The 21,103-nt window shown below is 34.4% G+C and overlaps 1 protein-coding gene across 5 annotated transcripts in view; it reads right to left on the reverse strand.

The window, feature by feature from the left end:
* Positions 1-9,932: 9,932 nt before the first annotated feature.
* Positions 9,933-21,103, reverse strand: part of LOC106867256 (ornithine decarboxylase) — a 61,103-nt gene continuing 49,932 nt past the window's right edge. For 4 of the 5 annotated variants that reach the window (XM_014912071.2, XM_052970103.1, XM_014912070.2 and 1 more), the window contains 8 exons: positions 18,935-19,107; positions 18,087-18,224; positions 16,991-17,156; positions 15,590-15,749; positions 14,988-15,112; positions 14,634-14,660; positions 13,023-13,237; positions 9,933-12,261 (listed from right to left, as the gene is read on the reverse strand). In XM_014912071.2, coding sequence (XP_014767557.1) covers positions 12,153-12,261; positions 13,023-13,237; positions 14,634-14,660; positions 14,988-15,112; positions 15,590-15,749; positions 16,991-17,156; positions 18,087-18,224; positions 18,935-19,107 — 1,113 coding nt within the window. In that variant the 3' untranslated portion in view covers positions 9,933-12,152. The remainder of the gene's footprint in view (positions 12,262-13,022; positions 13,238-14,633; positions 14,661-14,987; positions 15,113-15,589; positions 15,750-16,990; positions 17,157-18,086; positions 18,225-18,934; positions 19,108-21,103) is intronic. The other variant, XM_014912072.2, reaches the window with a different exon arrangement.

Raw genomic sequence — 21,103 nt, forward strand, 5'->3', positions numbered from 1 at the left:
TATATATATATCAGGTTGAGTAAGAAGTAAGCAACGTTTTAAATCATGAAGGATTTGTACTGGACTTTTGCAGAATTTTGAATTTTTTAAAAACCATTTTTTTGCAGTTCTTATGATACAGACATAGATTTGTCTAAATGCATCAAAAAATTAACATCGATATTTTTTTCATCGTTGTTACAATTATCTGAAATGGAACTGCCAAAGCGCAATATTTGGACAATTTTGCTATTCAACTTCAAAAATGGATGTAAAGCAGCTGAAACTGCTCGTAATATCAACATTTGGTGAGGAAATGACCAATGAGTAGTCAGCTCGAAAATGGTTTAAACGATTTCACAGTGGAGACCTGAGCCTTGAAGATCGCGAGCATAGTGGACACCCATCTGTCATCGATGACAGTCAATTAAAGACTGTCACTGATGAAGATCCACATAAAAAAAACTTGAGAACTGGCAAAAGAGCTTCAAGTTAGCCAGAAAGCTGCCAGCAATCAGAAAAGCTTGACAAATGGGTACAACATGATTTTTCTAAAGCAGAAAGCATGACCAAAACAATTATCAGATATGATTGGTTGGAGCAGTAAAGCCAGAGCTCTTTTGCACTGAAGAAGCAAATATCTACATCTGTTCAGACAGAAAGGAAAAAGAAACTGCTTGCTTTCAGGAAAGCCAGAATGAAAATCGAGGGATGTATGTTTATATCAAAAGGAATTGGGCAAAGGATTCCAGAATTATCTCCCTTGGTTTGATATGAAAAGTCTGAAAACAAAGTCATGAACGAAAATTTTATTTTAGTGGGAGGTAGTGCATGTATAAATATTACATGTACAAATGGATACACGAGGAGAGATGAAAAGAAGACAGAGCAACTGATTGAGAGAGATAGTACTGCACTGCAAATATGAAACAATTCTTAGCTAATAGACCCAAATCAAGCACAGAAGCACTTGGTAGTAATTGCAATGGGTCTTTAGACTATTTAAAAAAAATTTACCCGTAACTGGTGTCTGTATTTAAATTGTGCTTATTTTAGCTATTGCTCATAGATTTTGTTCAATATGTTACAGACAAAGACTAAATTACAGACTTAATATATATTCAGACAAAATTATAGACTAAATAATAAAATTGTCTAGAGCAGGGGTTTTCAAACTGTGGTCCACGGACCACAGGGGGTTCGCAAGGACAAGACAGGGGGTCCGTGGACAGCAAATACTTTTTATGGGCAATTTGATTTTATATATGTTTTTTAATCGAAATCTTTTAATTGGCAATAGACCTATTTGTTAAATACTGTTAAATAAATAAATGTAAAAATATATGTTATTTTAAGCAAATATTTATGTATAAATTTCATAAGCGTTTATAAGGGGTTCCCTAAGGTAAAGCCTGAAATATAAAGGGGTCCGCAAGTCAAAAAGTTTGAAAACCCCTGGTCTAGAGAATATGTATTTTATTACAGATTTAACTTATGACTCTGTATATTCAAATTCCTTACAATCTACTTTTGCCAATTAATGTGCCCACAAATATTAGCCAATTTTTTTTACCTGTGCTTTTACTTTCTGCAGTGAGCATGGGGGCTAATCTTTATAACTGGCTGAAATCTTTTATTCCCAGTTGGAAAGAGGCAACCACAGTACTAGAACAACATTCTGTGCCCTATGTAATGACATCTGGCATCTCACAAGGATCTGTTTTTAGTCTCGTGCTGTTTGTTGCATTATTGATGAAACAGTCACAGTACATCTGAGCATTGTATACAATAAGCTTCTTATTTTGTTACAATCACAAAAATTGATGAACAATGGCATAAAATGTTTATAGTAAATGGTACTGGATGAGTATGCTCTCCAGCAGACCATGATTGCAGGTGTTATAAAATCACTTAATATTAAAGTACAAATGTATGAACACACACACAAAGTTACTCTTATATATAACTTCAGACACACACAGAGTTTCTCTCATATATAAAAGCAATGACAAATACACAATGTTAAAAATGTCCTCATACCCATAGCAATATTAGTATTTAAAAATTGGAAACATCATGGAAATGAGTCCACTCCCCATTTTGTTGATGTTTATTTAAAGGAAAATGTAAAGTATATTTGTCTTGAGTTAGTGTAATATCTGAAGAATGATTACTGATGTTTGTAGTCACCAGTTTGAAACCTCAATTGGTATGTAATTGTTCTACTTGAAAGGAAATGAAGGTAGAGTGGGAGGATATGCAGAAGGGAAAAGGAGAAAAGGAGAGATGTTATGTTCATTTGATGGAATGTCAGGGAGAAATAATGAATTTGAGGAGAGTCACAGGCTCTGGATTATGACTTAGCTTTGTTGTGAGTGTGTTGTTGTTGATAAGCTCCAACTCAGCCCTCTTACAGCAGACACATAATCAAAGATGTTCTAACCTTGAATCCTACATCTTTTGTCAAAATGGTGCTTATAAGACCAGATTATCTGATGTGTCCTTATGTTTTAAAGTCAGTAGTGTATGGTTTTGAGAGACATGAAACTATTATTTCTAGTTGTCCAAGCAATTGTGTAGAGTTTTCTTTATTGATTCATTCATGTTGTTGGTTGATACAATGACGACTCTGAGGTCAGTAAATGTGATCAATGGCATGCCAGCAGTGACCATCCTATTTTTTACTTTCTTTCCGATATATGCATCTAGGACTACATATCATTTTAAAAATCGTAGGATGCGATGATTTTAATGAGATTTAACTTGCACTCCTTGGTTTGTTTATGTGTGTATAAATATTTTCATTTTATCTAGTCTAGAATGAGCTTGTGGAGGCACAATGGCTCATTGGTTAGGGCAGCAGACTTGCAGTCATAGGATCGTGGTTTTGATTCCCAGACCGGGCGTTGTGAGTGTTTATTCAGCGAAAACACCTAAAGCTCCACAAGGCTCTGGCAGGGGATGGTGGCGAACCCTGCTGTACTCTTTCACCACAACTTTCTCTCACTCTTACTTCTTGTTTTTGTTGTGCCTGTAATTCAAAGGGTCAGCCTTGTCACACTGTGTCACGCTGAATATCCCCGAGAACTACATTAAGGGTACATGTATCTGTGGAGTGCTCAGCTACTTGCGCATTAATTTCACGAGCAGGCTGTTCCATTGATCGGATCAACTGGAACCCTCGACGTCGTAAGCAACGGAGTGCCAACAACAACAGAATGAGCTTGCAGATGTTATGAGTTTTCTAAACAGTCCTTGTGATTAGGGACATTACAAGGTGGTAACAAAAAGTTCCAGGACTTATGCTAAATAAAAAATAACTTATTTACCTATTGTTTTGGCATCATCTCCTTTGAAATAGTTACCTTGTGCAGCAATACACTGGTCCCAGTATTCCTACCACTTTTGGAATCCAGCCTGGAAATTATTTTCCAAAAGTGAGCCAAAGATCTTCTGTGATTTGCTATGATATTAAAACAGTGACTTTTGAGCTGCATTTTCATCTTGGGAAAGAGATGGAAGCCTGCAAGTGCTAAATCTGGTGAATAGGATTGGTGGAGAAGTGATACCATGTTGTTTTTGGTAAGAAACTCACAAGTAAAAAGAGCTCAGTGATAGGATGCATTGTTGTCATGAAGACTTCAACTCTTCGCACTCCACAGATTCGGTCACTTTCACTGAATGTCCTCTCTCAAATACTTTAAAACAACACAGTAGAACTCACAACTGATGGCCTGGCCCTACAGGGACAAATTCTGGATGCACAATACCACATTTCCAGGGATGTTGTTCTGCTTTTGAAGCACCCATGCCTCTTGGAACATTGCATACGACCCATAGTCCCATCGTCTTAATCTTACCAAAGCATGTTCAATGTTTCTATAGCAAACTTCTCAAGTTTGACACAAAATTTCATGTTGGCTCTTTGCTCCAACTTCCTGTCTATGACACAATCAGACTACAACATGCACATGATCACAAAAACACAAATTTCACAACTGGCAAAGTAAACATAGCAATGTCACTAAGCACATGGTCCACTGCCTCATGAAAGTCGCTACTGGTTCTCACTGTGCACACAACCATGTGCAGCTGTCTTTTGATGTGCTACAGAACTAGTCCAGAAACTTTTTGCTACCATCTTGAATGTGAAGTAACTATAAAGCTTTAAGTCATCTGAATGATTTCTATTATGATCGAAGTGTCTTTTTTTTCTATCTGCTCAAGTATAGTGTAATTAGGATTACATTATCTAAATATTACGGAGATGTACTTGCATAGCAAGTGACCTGATCTGAGATCGTGTGCTGGAACGAAAACAATTGCAGCATAGGAAGGTGTTTATAAGCCATTTAAAATAACACACAAAATCCGTTAGATTCACTTCAACATTTAAATTAAATTAAATTAATTAATTTAAATTTAAATGTTGAAGTGAATCTAACGGTCTTTGTGTGTTATTTTAAATGGCTTATAAACATCTTCCATGCTGGAATTGTATTATCTAAATAGTCCTGTTGTTTTATTTTCCTTTAAGACAGGAGAGAATGATTTGAGTGAAGTTATGAGTGCTATTTTAGCAGTGACATTTCCTGTAGAGGTTCTTCCTTTACCTTGAGTGGTTAATGATCTGCTGAAATAAATTACATGTCCATGTCTTTCCCCCACTTTTACTTGGTTGATGTAACAACTATGGTAAAATGGTAAAACTGATAAAGAATTTCAGAAAACATTTACAGCAAATATTGTTGTTTAGATCCTGCAGATGCTTGAGTAAAGTCATTCAAACTGTAACCATCTTGAAATTTTGTATAAAAACAACTACATTGTCCAATGTTTTATATAAGGCAGTAGAGTGTAATTTGAGGGGGCTTAGGCTGGCATTTCTAGCAGATCAAGCAACTGCATTGTCTCATTCATTAGCCCTGCAGTACCAGGTGTATGGGAGTTAGGGTACCAACCCATAGTTTAGATGGCATGGCAGGTAGTATCTAGGCAACACGGTTTTAAGAGTAGAGGCTGTTAAAAGAGAGATGAGACAACTGGACAGAAGAACCTGTGCCTATAAAGTAATGATGTGTGATGTGTTGTACATATAGGTAGCTGGCCACTTTTGAGATGAAGATCATTGTTGGGTAGATTTGTGATAAGTATAGTCTCAACAGCTGTTTAGGATGTGTTAGTGTGTGTCTTAATGTTTTATTTTTCTGTATTGATCTGCTTCTGTACATTTGTTTATGCACAATTATAAGTGTGTAGATGGTCTTAAAGATTACATCTAATGTCACTTGTACATATATTGTGTAAGACAGAGACTGATGAGCTAAAGAATTAAATTAAAAGTGTAGAAAGATTACCAAGAAATGAAGTGACTCTCAGTAATATCATGGCTACTATCAAATTTCACCAGAACAGAATAACTAAAAGATATTGTTTAGTGAAATGAAGATTTTGGGTGGGAACAATCTACACAGTAACAGTCAGCCATTAACTGCAGTTCCCACCTACACTAAGATAAACTGTTTACATTGAGGAGTCAGCTGTAGCGTAATGTTGAAACATGTCATAAACATAGTGAAATACTGCAGTCTATTACTTTCTGGAGGAACCTCTATGTGGCTGTTCATCCTACTAGAAATAACAGTTACATCACCCTCAAATCCTAATTTACTGGCTCCAAAATGGAAGGACACAGTGTAATCCTGGATCAGGACTACATTAAGGAAGGATGATCAATACTTTGATGACGAAGGTTTGCTTGATCAGAAGTGACCTGAGGTTAAAGAAAAGCAACCTTTGGAGGGAGATTCCATCCATTGCTCTGTTTAACACTACGCCCTTGCACCTGAGTGCTTTTAATAGACTCCACTCTACTGTAACAAGCTAAACCAAGTTTCTGATCAGAAAAAAACCCCATAAATTGTAATTTTCTTCCCCACCATTTACCCCATGTCAAAGGACTTCTGTTTTCATTTACTGATTAAACAATAAAAATTTTCTTTAATTAATAAACAAGACATTTTGGATATCCATATCTAAAATGTCTTATTCTTTGCACAACAGCTTATAGTTTAAAGCATGGTGCTCTGTGCAGCTCCCAAAAGGATACAAAATAAATACTTTATAAGAAGCAACAGTGGAAACATGGATTGCATATGCTATAGTGAAGGTAACCTGTCTAAAGAAGCAGCAACTCAGTATATAGATTAATATAGGATAGAGAGAACTCTTTATTCCTGGCAAGCAACCCCTCTAGTGCTAGGTAGCACAGTAAAATGGACCCAACCTCCACAGTGATATTGTTGATGATAGGACAGGCATCTAATCATAAAAACCCTGTCATGTACAATAATCCAGACTGGTGGTTTTCTCTGTTGTTGGGTGCAACAGATGTTAAAGAGTCTGAGAAGATGCAGTGCAACACATGCATGTATACAAAACGAGTATAAAATGATAATGAGGCTGAAGATAATTAAGAAATAACCCATCATAAATGATGATGAAAGAATATTATTCCAAATATATGTAAGAGTGAAGGATTATATTATACAAAATAAAAATTCTTTGCTCTGTAATTCCTTATTTATAGAGGTTGGGATGTAGCTGATTGTTTAATTAAACAGAAGATGTAATGAATGATATATATCAAAAATTTCTAGTCATTTGAAATATCCCAATTAGTTACAAAAGTCTTATGGCAACTGGTAGCGGCTTTTAAAGGTAAGGGGAGATAATTTCTAGAAATTCAGAATCAATCTCTTGGTTAATTTATGTACATAGCAGGAGGAAAGCTACATACACGTTTATATTTATCTCAATATGCTACTGGTACCTGTTTTATTGATTTCAGGGAGGATGAATAGTGGGGTTAGTATAATTATAATTCAGAATGTACAGTGATATAACAACCGAAATGTCTTTTGCCTGCCACTCAACTAGTTCTTGCCAACATGTTTTATTATTAATCAAAATATTATTTTGAAAATCTACGATTCACAAGTTTAATCTTATCAGAATGATATAAAGAAAAAAATTGTCATCACCTCTCTGATTCTTCACTGCACATGTGATTTTGGAATGGAAAATAGGATCATATTGTTTAGCACTCAGTTAACCTTGATAAAGCAAACCTCTCATGAAAAATATTCCAGTTGTAATTATCTTAGCAATTTCTGACAGTATGTTTGGTCTACTAATCCTGTCTTTTCTTTGATATGAGAATGTGATTAGGGGGAGATTTAGCTATTTCTGACATGTTGAGCAATATCCCAGACTTGCTATGCTTCTACTAGGGTCCAAGTTAATATCCCTTTATCATGGCTGTAGTCCATACTGCATTGGAGTAAGAGATTTGAAAGCTGTGTCATTATTAGCACTATCATGCTCCTAATTTAAGACCATGACTTAAGCCCACACAAGAACTTGAACTCCTGAATAAATAAAAATCATTAAATTTTACCATGAAATTGCTCTTTATCAAAGCTAGCCCTTTCACAACTTTAGCACCTAGTTTCTTGATGTCTCTGCCTAGTGTTAGGTTATACATGGGTAGCAAAGGACACCATAGTGCAGTGTTGGTTGCAGAATACAAACTATTTAACCCTTGGCTGGTTCTTTGATACTGTTGTCTTAGCCATCCATGATTCCACCAAAATTCAAAGGACAGGGAAAATAAGAGGTTATACTTTCAGAGAAAGTGTTGTGAGTTCAAGTATGATCAGTAGCACTGTACAGTTAACAAAATACTGAACTCATTGTTTCACTTACAAGATATGAGCCAATGGGTTAATATCTCTTTGTTCTTTAAACTTAATTGAAATATCAATCAAATTTCCATTAAATCACATGCTAAAAAAGTCAAAAAGGACAGGACAAATTGAATAATAAAACTCTAGACTGGTCATGGGCAAACTGCGACCCACAGGACTTTCTGAATAGCACTTCAAGGAAAAACTGTCTTCAATTTTTTTAGCAGTGCTGCTGTTTCTCAAAATGGTTGCTCACACCTGTCCTAGATAATACTTAACAGGACAATATGGACATGGTTGGATTGCCTTTGAATCATTTGTATGATCAGGGCTGATAGAGAGTGAGCTAATACAGGAGATTCTACATTGTAAATTTAGAAAGAACAGCCAAATCTCTCTCAAATCACACTCCTTAAAATGTGTAGGCTTATGTTAATGTCTGAAAATATTAATAGGGATGGAGGGCAAAGGTAAAGAATATGCACACCTAGTGGTTAGGGTTATGCTGAAAACAGGGTGTGCATATTCTTTACCCAAATTTCTGGCCCCGGGTCTATGTCAGAAATTATTATAAGAGGTGGTGGATTAACAAAATTGTTAGAATACTGTATTTGTTCTGACTCTCTAGATTACGAGTTTAAATCCCTTTGAGTTCAACTTAGTCATTCATTCTTCTGAAAGAGGCTCAATAAAAATAAAGTACCATGGATTTAATCCACTAATCTGTTCCTCATATTTATGGCTTGTGCCTGTGTATAAATTATTATAATCAAAAGAATTGTAGGCTGGCAATTCATTAAACTGGACAAGATGCTGTGTGGTGTTTTATCGTGGCTTTTTACTTCCGAGTTCCAATTCTGCTGAGGTCAGCTTTGCTTTTCATCTTTCTGGGGTTAAAATACCAATAAAGTACTAGAGGTGGAGTTTGAGTCTTCTCTCCTGTCCTCACTTCAAGAGTATCACAGTGACCGAATCATTGTTATGAAACACCCATAACAAGTAAGTGTGGTGATATAGCAGTATTCTTATATTGATAAGCATAAGTAAATTAATGGATCTGCCCAAATAATTTACTTACATGCCTTTATGAAAGAGAAAGAAAGGAACTCTTACACCTAGGGTTCATCCATTTTACATCCATATTGCCTTGCTAGAATAGGTTGAATACTCATTATTAAGGCATTATTTTACAGCCAGATGCCTTTCCTGTCACTAACCTTTACGTGTTTTTAAAGTAAGGCATTCCTTTATTCCACTTATCTTTGAAAGTACATGGCTATGACACTATTTCTTTACAGGAAATGTCAGCATTATCATCATCATTTAACATCCATTTTCCATGCTGGCAGGGGCTGGACGGTTTGACAGCAGCTGTTCAGACTCCAATTGTCTGTTGTGGTATGGTTTCTACGGCTAGATGCCTTTCCAGTTGCCAATCACTTTAGAGTATGCTGGGTGCTTTTTACATGCCATTAGCATATGTGCTTTTACACAGTACCAGTACAAGTGCATTTTTTGTTGTACCAGAACCAGTAAAAGACAAGCCTGTATGTGTGGATGACTGCAATTTTATTTAGCTTGATGTATCTTCTCAGGCACAGCAAATTGCCACAACTTCTGGTCCCTTGTCATCTCCTAAGTGAGGCCCAACATCTGAAGATCCTTTCTCACCACATCATCCCATGTCTTTCTGGGTTTACCCCTTCCACAGGCTCCCTTCACAATACAATTAATCACAAATTTTGCTCAAGTATTTTATTTTATTTTTTTTGTGAAAATGTCACAGAATGTTAATATTCATACACATGTGCACACTTACATATGAGAGGCATGAAAAGCTCCTGGCTTTAAGGGTATTACAAAAGGCCTGGTTGGAGGCCCACTGCAATAAATGTGTGAATCTCAGAGGCAAATATGTTGGATAAAATCATAATTAATTGATCCTCCTGTATTTTCTTTTATCCAAAGCCAGGAACTTTTCAGTACCTCCTAGTACATAATGGACTTCCATACAGTTTCCATCAACCATTTTCACTCGCAAAGCTTTAAATATGCTAAACAGTGAAATAGATTGAAACCATGTAGCAACAAAGCAAACTACACCTACACAGCCATACCTGCAACAGTAAACCATGAAGACATTAAAAAAAAATAGAATAAAAGAATAAAAAAAAATAGAATAAAAGAATAAAAAAAAAAGCAAAGTATTTTTTGAAAGTTTTATTTCTTCAAGGATACACATATTTCAACTGCAGTAACCGGCAGTAAGAGTGTGTGTTCCATGATGAAATTTTGACCAGTAGGTGTCTGGACAGCAGGTGTTCCCAAAGTTTGTATGGTCACCAATCTAATCCCCTCTGACCACCTTGTTACAGAGATTATTAGACTAATCAAAATGCAATAAATAAAATAGAAGAAATAATTTTAGATGAAGTTTGTGAGAAGCAAGGGAGAAACTTGCACACTGGAAAGATCCATGACTCAAGGATTAATAAATAAATAGATAGAAAGTTCTGTTGTAATGAGGAAGTTGCACTATTCTGGTAGGACTGAGAAACTATGAAACTAATTTAGTTAACCTTTAGGAAAAGAAAAAAAAAATAAGTGAAAGGTAATTATATCATGGCAGAAATTGTGGTTGAAGTGTTCATATAATTTAGAAAAAAAAAAAGACCAAGTTCTCATATAAATAAAATTCGCTTGAGAACTAACAAATTAAGCTTATCCACAAAGTTAGGCTTCTTATTGAAAATAATAATAAAATAAATAAATAGAATGAAGCAAATCTGCAAAGGATTAACTTTGAATTTTCTAGATACAATTTTACTGGAAACTAGATTAAGTTTCATGTTTGAGAAAAGAACCAGTTGAGCATTGAATGATATATATTTTAACTGAGCATAGTAGTTTCAAGCTGCAGTTAAGACTAAGATATGGGGGGGTTAAGATTTTTCAAGAAATATTTCTAGCATTGAGTAGATAAATAAACATGAATGAATAGCAAAGTAAAAATATTTTACTTTTTTTTAAAAATATATTCCATTTTACCACAGATAGTGTTTCTGCCCTAGATTATCAGCTGCTGTCTATGTACTTTACATGTTCACCATGCACATCACATTATAAATGTCATTCAGTCATTTAGTTGATATATGTGTGTGTGTGTGTGTGTATATATATATTATTATATCATTTGTATTATTATATATATATATATACTATATATATAATAAAATATTTTTTAATATTTATTCTAATTTGTTAGTCAAATATATGAAGAATAGATTTTGAAGTTAGAAACAAAAGAATTAAAAATTTTAGATTGTCCATGTAATTAAAGTTTAATTAAAAAAATGTTAGAAATTAACAGAATGATATTATGATGCTTTAAATAAATGCAATTAAATAATATGTACAAAGACAATATGTTCTTCATATACAAAATTGGCAGGAACAATTCCAACATGCCAACTACTTAAAACAATAAATATATATATAATTTAAGAACTGTTAAAAGTACAATTCTTTGGTAAAAGCAGAGTGAAGTAATAAAGTATTATCATTCTTTTTATCCAGCAGAATTTAGAAAAAAGTAAATAACTGCTAATGGTGCCAGCAGGAACCATTGAAAAGAAAATCAACTGATAATATTTTGAGAGATAAAATGTTTCTGAAGTAAACGGTTTGCTTGTATAAAGGAACTTTGAGGGAGGGGAAAGAAGGAAAAAGTGAAATATGTATATATATATATACACAAAGCAAGAGGGAGAATAATCAATTCGACAATGTCTAAAACAGTCGAACGATAAAATAATGGGGGTAGAGATCTATAGCTAGAAGTTAAAATGCCTAATGTAAAGCTGGCAGCTAATAAAGACTGACAGTATCAATGTTTTAATGATAAAAGTTGCTGCATAGAGAAAAGGGGAAAGAGATGTTTAGTGTTTGTAACAGCCAAATATTGTTGGCGTAAAATATGCCACACAAAAAAAAAAAAAAAACATGCTAGGGAAAATATCTAGAAGCTGTTAAGATTTACAGAAAATGTTAGCGTGCAAGCTATCCTAAAGCCTTCCCACAAAATTTTTGTCTTTTTTTTTTAATTACAAGAGTCATTTTATTAAATTAAATTTAAAAAAATAAAAATAAACAAACAAAATGTTGATTAACCAAAGATTAGATTCAAACTAAAATGTTTAGTGAAGGAATATTTAAATAATCTAAGTTACCTCCCTTATGCCTAACTATTTTTGAGGTTGACATAGAGGAAGTTTAAGAGTTGTAAAAACAAGGGAAAAAATATAGGAAAACGTAATAGAAGTTTGATATATTTAAATAATCGACTCAGTTATAAACTGATTGTAACTATTAGCGTCTGCAAATGGAGTGTCCAATGAACTTGTAAGAGGTAATCAGAGGTCAAGTTTAGATATTTGAAATCTCTAATGATGCTAAATCATCCTCAAAATTAGTGCCTTCCATGACACGACGACTTTTCAAGTCACAGTTCTGCTCCTTCCAATCGAATCTGTTCCTACAATCAAATGGAAAACAACAAAAATTAATAAATGTTTCAACACAACATTTGCACACAATACTCATCCCCCATAGTTACAGAAATTTCAAATCATTTCACCAACAATCTCATAACTAATAAACTACTGCCACAAATTTCTCATGAAATTCTTGCATTAGATTTGAACTCGCATGCTATTGGTCCAACACATCTACTTCACCCAATTCACTTCTTTAATGAAAGTGGAATCAACTTATTTCACCCCTCCTGTATCTATGTAAAACATTTGTTCTTCTATAGAACTGTATCGTTTCATAAATCCAGTCATAAATGGGACATCAATTATGTTCAGACAATGAATTTTTCCAGTTTGCCATTTGTAAAGCAGTAAAATTAGATTTGATAATCCAAAGTTATTTGCTACACCAGCTCCAAATTGAACTGAAAAATTTCAGATTACAATTAAAATGGTCTGATTGATTAAATACATTTTGATATTTAACTTTCTCTTCACCATTCTGAATTCAAAACCTTACTGGGATGAATTTAGCCTTCCACTTTCCTGAAGTCAATGCAATAAGTATCAGTAAAGTTGCGGTCCATGTAAATTTTGTGTTGATGCTCATCTCAGAAATCTTTGTTAGAACTTTTAGCAGAGTATTAACTGACAGTAAACAATGGACAGAGAACATCAAGTACAATTAAGATAATGAAGTTTATTATATCACTGCAAAATCGCCCTCCCATGAAAATGCTACAATTAGAAGTCAAGTCCTTACCAAATCTCCCGATCGCAGTAGTAGTAGTGTATTGGTTCAGGCATACCATTGAATTGAGAAGACACACAGAAAGTGTATGCTCCCATATTCTCAAAGTAAAGCCAATCACCAACTTTCATAGCTGGAAGCTGACAGTCTGTCAGGATACAGTCCAAGCCATCACAAGTAGGGCCCCAAACGCTAGAGCTGTACAACATATCGACATCAGACAGGTCCTGCAAGAAACAAAATGTATGTTATTAGATAAATGTTCCAGCAATGATGTTAAATATTAAGTCAGTGGGAAGAGGTTTTCCACAACCATAAAAAGTAGGATCATTGAAAAAAGGGAAAAAGCAAGCTCAGGTATGAAGGTTAAGAAATAAATATGAAATACTGGCTCTAATATTATGTGAAACGTTTTCTCCCCATTTGATTTTAATCCAGTATTGCAAGGCATTACTTTTGAAGATGCTGAATGAAAATCTGAAAATAAGCACCTTATACATGAAATGAACATGGGATCCAGATGTACATACAGATCAATCATTGCAGCAGAAAATAAAAGATGTTTAACATTGGCCGTGAAAAATTACAAAATACACTCGTTTGATTAGCAGATATTTACAGGTGTAGAGAAACCCCTGATATATCCAATTACCTAACCAATTTCATTCTAATAGTGTCATTTCCTATACCATGCACCAAATACTTTGGTTATAATAAAGTTTCATGAAGTAAACAAAAAAAGGGAGAAATAAACAGCTATAGAAGTCAGGCAACTGATTCTAGGAGTCTCACACATTTGCTCAACCTGCTAGAAATAGCATTCAAGTCTGCTTCAAATTACACCCTGTTGCTTTGGAAGTTGAGGGACACATTGGATAATGCACTCCTAGATATGTAATGCCTAAAGAGGAGGATAGCAAAAGCATAGCTTGAATGTCAAAAGGTAACTTTGAGATAAACAATTGATGAAATCAATTAATAGTATTTTTTTAATTAGATCAACTAAATACACAACCTTCAATGAATGTTTAACACTTTAGAAGAGAAGTAACCATAGTTGTGGATGAAATGGAGACTTTTAGATGAAATTTTCAAAAATGAAATTATAATGTTAGTAGACTTTAAATGATGGAAGATAGGATCTAGGAAGATACAAAGCAATCAACTTCGTCCACGTTTTCAGAACATAGATGTAATAATTAGGGTATTTAACATCTTTGTTATTGCATTCAGTGGTCAAAAACCCAATTCCTACAACTAGTGTCAATCTGAACCATGGGTTCAAATTTTGCAACAGCCACTGTGTTTTAAGCAACATACATAATCAGTTTGTGTCATCCCAAATAGCTGAGAAATAATATCTTTTTCCCATTTTATAGTTGTATAATAGTGGCCATTAGGTCATCTAGTTGTAAATAAGAATGCAAAACTATTAAAAATATACAAATTTGGTTTGCAAACATCTTATGTTCTGTTTCACTGAGACCCCATGTTCTCAGGCCTAAAGGGTAAAGAAAGAAAAGAGGAAGACAGAAGGAAGAAACATTTAGTTTAAGAAATAGGGATCACGTGGACGGATTTGGGAGATTACAAAGCAAGTGGAAACTAAAAGGGACATCTCACCTTATCCTTGTTCCATGATGAACAAACCTGAGAAAAAGCAAGTAACTTGCTTCAGAAATGCTAAACGGATGAAGAACTGAAGGTAAATTTCATCAATAAAACTTATTCAGTACTCTGTACCATTTTGTCAACATGGCAAAGTTCAGTACATTTTTTTCGATGCATGCATGTTTTTGTGATGCTATAGTAATCTATCTAATGGCAATGTGATGTGCAGCTATGATAATTCCTAACTATCTTTTTTTATCCAAGAAGATAGACCTAACTTTCATTAGATAAAAATAGGTACTTTATATATGAATACAGAGGAAAAGAAAATACATATAAAAGAGAAAGAGATACAAAGATATTTACCTGGATTACACTCGGAAACACTTTGGCATGGTCCAGCAAGATACAGTTGAAGGAGCCATAAACACCATCATTGACATAGTACATGAAATGGGGTTCGTCATTTGCATCCGGCTCCCTGTCTGCACCTTCAAAGAAAAGAGCTTCTTTATTAAGCAAAATAGTGACAGTAGATGAAAAGAAACAAGGAAATTTTAAAAGATTCAGCATACAATATAACCCAGTACATTTATTTGGAATTGTTTTTACTTAGGTCAATTATTTTAAATCTGAAGTCATTTCATCATTTAACTTGGGCCTAAAATTCTGTATTTTCTTATGGATAACCAAAATCAGTGTGCAAGTCACGACAGCTTTGTCTCAAGCTGCAAATGTTGATGTTATATTCGGTATCAATGTAGGGAAGTAAACGGGGCCATATAAGAAGTCAGCACTTGTAATTGTGATTAAGGCTAGGTTAAGCAAAAAAAGACTTCAGTTTGAGAAGGGATCAATCGATGAAAGTGCAACAATCAACGTCTATAGCATTTGCATTATAATCTAGTATTATTGTGTGTAGAGCTTGCAGAAACTAAAAATTTTTTTAAAAAAAAGTTGATCCTTACCAAGCGCATTCTCATCTCTACTTGTTACCCTCATAGCTATGATATTCACTCCAAGGGTATATGCTGAAGATACAAAGTACCGGCCTGGTTCAGCGATGATGTCCACCCCACATGAAGGAGGGAAGTAAATATCCAGTGACTCATTTATAACTTCAGCAATCTAGAAAAGAGAGAAACCACATTTAACAGCATTCAAAGTCGACTGAAATGATTAAGAGATGGCTCATGTCACTAGAGCGGCTGCTGCTATTACAACTACTAAGTAATAATACAGACTTAAAACAATAAAACTATTGGAATTAAATACAAACATTTCAACATCTTCAAAGACAAAAATATTGGCTCGACATGATATTGTTACAAGCATTACAAGGATGGAGATACACACACACAATCACAGTATAGACACTTGACAAATAATTACTTGAAGAGTCCAGCTTTTCAAACTGTCTTTCAAAGAGGTAAAATTATTCTTCTTCTTGTCCAATACTTTGAATCCAGTTTTGTCCCCGTTAACAGGGGTGGTTGGATCTACCTCACTCCTACAGCAACCGCTCTCACACCATCTTGCCCAGTTTTGGGTGTTCTCCCTCTTCAAGTCAACCCTCCTAATCTCCTCCTCCATGTCCCCTCCATGTTTTCTTTGGTCAACCTCGCTTTCATGGTTCATTCACTCTAAACTCAAAAGCAGTCTCCTCAGAACATGATCCACATCCCTCCTCAACACATGTCCATACCACTGCACTCCATTCGTCCTTGCCAGCTATTCCACCGATTCCTCCAACCCCATCTATCTCAGCCTGAACTCAAATTGAAGTTTTTATTAACACAATGCAGGGCACAATCTCGTGGTTAAGATGTACACTTTGCAACTACATGTGCTGGAGTTTGATTCTACTGCATCCTACTATGTCTCCCTTTGGGCAAGTCTTGAGTCAACCAATGTAAGTGAAATTTGGTAGACTGAAACCAAGTTGAAGTCAGAGGTGGGAGTTTATGTTGTTCCATTGCTTAATTTAACCACTTAGCATTCAGATTACTGTCAAATGTAATGCTTATTTATTCACATAGTTTAAATTTAATCATACATTATCTTGTAGCCTCAAGATTTTGATGATGTGATTGCTTATTTTTAGAGTGACATTGTAAGGTAGGAGTGAGAGGCTAGATCAAACCAGTTCTATAAAACAGATAGAGAATTTCAGTCCAATAGGGCACCTGAATATCATCTATAAGTATTCCAACCAAGATTGTAGTTTGAGGTTAACTTTCTTCTACTGATCTCAAAAAGATCATGGATGGTGCCCTTCTTCCATTGAGTAAGCCATTAATAGTATACATATATATAAATATATATATATATATATATAAAAAGACAAGAGATTGGATATACAAACTTACCTCATCAAAGGTTATTTCCGGAATTTCATGTCCAGGAAAGCCTCCTCCTATATCTAAGAGTGTTAAATTGTAGCCAAACTTTTCAGCAACATCAAAGACATGGCGTGCATCTCTGATAGCAACTTCATAGGCTGCTGCTTCTTGACATCCACTGCCAACATGGAAGCTGGAACCAGAATAAATTTATCCGATTGTTATTACATTTTTGGCAGAATAAAAGAAAAGACATGTAAAATATAGACTGTTAATGGTCTAACAAGGAAAAACTAATGACTTTAAAATGGCAGCAATTTTTGAATCCATCACATACTTGTATCTACCCTATACCAAATCAAGTTACTGCTACTTACTACTCAAACAATCATGTAATAGCTCATCATCTGAGTCATCCAGGCTACACCACCCATACAATTGTAGTAATTGAAGTGTACAAACAATGAGCCATTTTCATCCACAAGTGGTTGGACACAAGATTCTTTCTGCTCATAGGCGCTTGCAAATTTCCTTTGTGTCATTGGATTTTCACTTCTTTATATCCAACATAAGCTCCTTTTCTTCTTGCAATCGCCACAGCACTAGTATACATTGCTACAGCTTCTAAGCCCACAAATTTGTCTGAAATATCAGTCGAAAAATGATATATGGCTTTCAGCCACATCGTATGGAAATGATGATTTCCAGCTCATAATACATACTATGCCATACTGATTGACCATTGTCTTCTTTATAAAACCAAATTGCAACAATACTCAGTGTCCACTTCACAAATCTTCCAAACCTTCATCCCTTATTTTATGGCTTATCTGGCATACATTGCTTGAAAGCCTTTAAATTCTACCATCCCTTCATCAATGGACAGTCTTTCTTGGTTGGTAATAGGACTTACATTTACTTTGAAAAGTATCCAGGTCTTAATTTAAAGACATCTCCTGGATACTGGAAAGAACATTATAATCATACTTGTTAAATTAAGGATCATAATGTTCTTCTCCATGTATTGCTGTTGGTGTTTTGCTCATGTGATAATATTAGAAAATACCCATTATTATATTTACTTAAATACCTTTATGATTAACCCAATAGTACTCATACATACCTGACACCAACGACTTTTAAGTCGAGGTCTTTCGCTCTCTTCAGTAGAGATGGCACTGTTTTCAGCAGGCACCCAAACTTCAGGCTTAGTTCACACTGAACCTTATAGTCATTTGGAGGAAGGATCCTGATAACCAATCTAAGAAAGAACGATAAAGGAATGACAATTAGCAATGTTGTTTGAGATTTCATAATTGCCATTTTGCAAAGACATAGCTTTTATTGGATTATTTATACTATCTTAAATATGTTATCACAAATTTGGCAAAATCATCTCCCACATGCACACAAAGTAAATGAAAGAAAAAAAATTAATAAAACCCCATTATGGAAGAGCTATAAATAGTGATGATATTACATCGGTCTCTTACCATCTTACACTTTACCATTTAAATTACTCTCTCAAATGCAATGCTTAATTATTCACATTGTTTTGGATTAACTATGATTCATAATCTCATAGCTTTAAGATTTCAATGTTATTATTGTTTATTTTCAGAATGACATTATAGGATGGAGTGAGAGGCTGGATCTGGCCAGTCTGAATATAAAACAGGCACAAAATATGGCCAATTTAAATGCTAAAAGGTAGTTAATGATGTTCTATGTTAGCACTAGTTAGACAAGAGTGAAGGTATGAAGAGAAACTGATTTAAGAGGAATGTAGCATTAATCACAAGCAGTTTTAAGGTCTTTCCTGCAAGACAACTATCTAGAAACTGAAGGGTCATAAAATCAGTTCAAATAAGATTTACTATAATGAAAAATAATCGCACAAGTTTATGCAAACCTCAAATAGTTACATTAAAAACTGAGAAATAAGATCAAAATAGTGTAAAGGACATTTACTTGGCATCTGGATAGAGTTCTTTGATCTTGTACAGTTCTGTTTCATTGTCAAATGTCATCAAAGAGACATTATTCTTTGCAGCATATCTTATAAATGATTTTTGCTTGCATGGGTTGGCATAAATAATGTTGTCACTAGATACACCGAGTTTCAAGATTTTCGAGATTTCAGTCTGTGAAAAAAGACAAAAGATTTGATATTTAAGATATTGACAAAGAAACAGCTATCTTAGCATATATTTCTTGATAGTAAATTATGGTCTAAAAGAACCTAACAAAATCACAAACTTTTAAGAGGAGCTTTTGAGTAACTAAACATAGCAAACAATATCTTGATATTCTGTGGCAGTTTCAGTCTTTTCACGCCCCACTGTCACAGTCAATTAAGTAAATGAGGGAGAGTATTTAAGTGTTGCTACTGTACTAAGGATGGTACTGTGACATAATTCTACAAGACATTCAACATACTGACTATGTTGTAAAATAATAAACTGAAAGCTGGGTCTCACAGAGAAAAGAAATGGCTGAATGATTGATTTTCTTAGTAATGGTTCTTCAAAGATTTCGATTTTTGTCATACAAGAAATATATATTGTATAAACATGACATTATAAATAGGAATTGTTCAATTCTATGAAATACATTTCTCAAATACAATTTTTATGCAAAAAAACTGAAGATTAAACAGATGCAGCATTGTAAATATCTAAAACTAAGTCCTATAGTCTTATGTTTACAGTGAGGAATGGCCTTGATGTTTTTTATCAAAGAATTGTGTGTCGTGTGAAAAACAGTATTATTACAAATTGTAACACGTAAAAATACAAAACATAATTCAAATATCAGTACCCTTACAGTTCCAAATAAACAGTCTTCTTATGAAATCTTTAATATACATTATAAACAAGTATTCATGATCCTAGATTCTATAACATATCTTTACCTCCAATTTTCGTAAGTCCTGCTTGCTAACATTGCAAAGACTAAAGTACAGGGAATAAATACAGAGCAGTTTTTTTTATTGTTATTGATCATTCAACCACAAACTCTTCATTGACAAATCATGTGCTATCACACAGACATCTAACAATACCTAAATTATGTTGCATGCACTGTCTGCACCACGACCATGTGATTCTGGGTTGACCCCATTGTACAGCTGCTTGGACAAGTGTTTACTTATAATCTTGGGTTGGCCAATATATTGAGTGGAATATGGTAGACAGAAATTGTGCAAAACCTTGTTGTGTGTGTGTGTGTGTGTGCAATTTTTACAAGGAAAAGGTTGATTGAGTTTTGAAATTTCACCATGGATTGATTTCTTGAAGTGTGTACCTGATGAAACTTTGGGGAGAGGAAGAGAGAGAGAGCACCCCAAAAGATCCCTCAAATGCATGGGGTGACGCTTCAGTTAATATTTGACTGTTTTGATGCATGACTGCACACACACACACACACACAGAAGTATGTGTATATGTCTGTATCTATGTGTGTGTGTGTGTGTTTACCAATGCTGTCAGTTTTTAAAAAAAATTGTGTTGTGTCAAAATATTATCTTAGCCACTTAAAAAAATATAGATCAACAAAATAAGTACCAGACTGAAATAAGTACTGAGGCTGATATGATCGACTAAAAGTTCTCAAAGGCAGTGCCCTGGCATGGCCACAGTCCAATGACTGAAACCAGTAAAAGAATAAAAAGAAAAAAAAAAAAATCAGAGAAACAACATTGAGAGGGAATTAGAAACAATAAAAAACCCACAATGTCAGAGACAAATTAGAAGGTCAACATCAGATTTTGAAAGCAACTGACACTAAATACAGGTTGACCTCAAAAATCTAATCACAAGACATCCAACAAAGCTAAATATGGAAGCAAAGCAAATGAGCTACTGATCTACTTTAACAAAGTTAATGATGAAATTAATTGGGATAGAGTAGTTGATAAATTTATCTAGTTTAAAGGCAGTGAGTAGTTGAATACAACCAACACTACTGCGTGACCTTTACACCGTGTTATTTAGTAGAATACTAAACCTGCTACATCATTCAATACTTGATGGAAATATCCAGCCAAAGCTTTAATGAAAACATTGCAATGCTTCTCATTTCAAAAAATGTTAATTTGTAATAGTGAGAGGCAACAATGTGTGATTATACCGTGTAACA

This window comes from Octopus bimaculoides, chromosome 8, assembly GCF_001194135.2.
Source record: "Octopus bimaculoides isolate UCB-OBI-ISO-001 chromosome 8, ASM119413v2, whole genome shotgun sequence".
Classification (NCBI taxonomy): domain Eukaryota; kingdom Metazoa; phylum Mollusca; class Cephalopoda; order Octopoda; family Octopodidae; genus Octopus; species Octopus bimaculoides.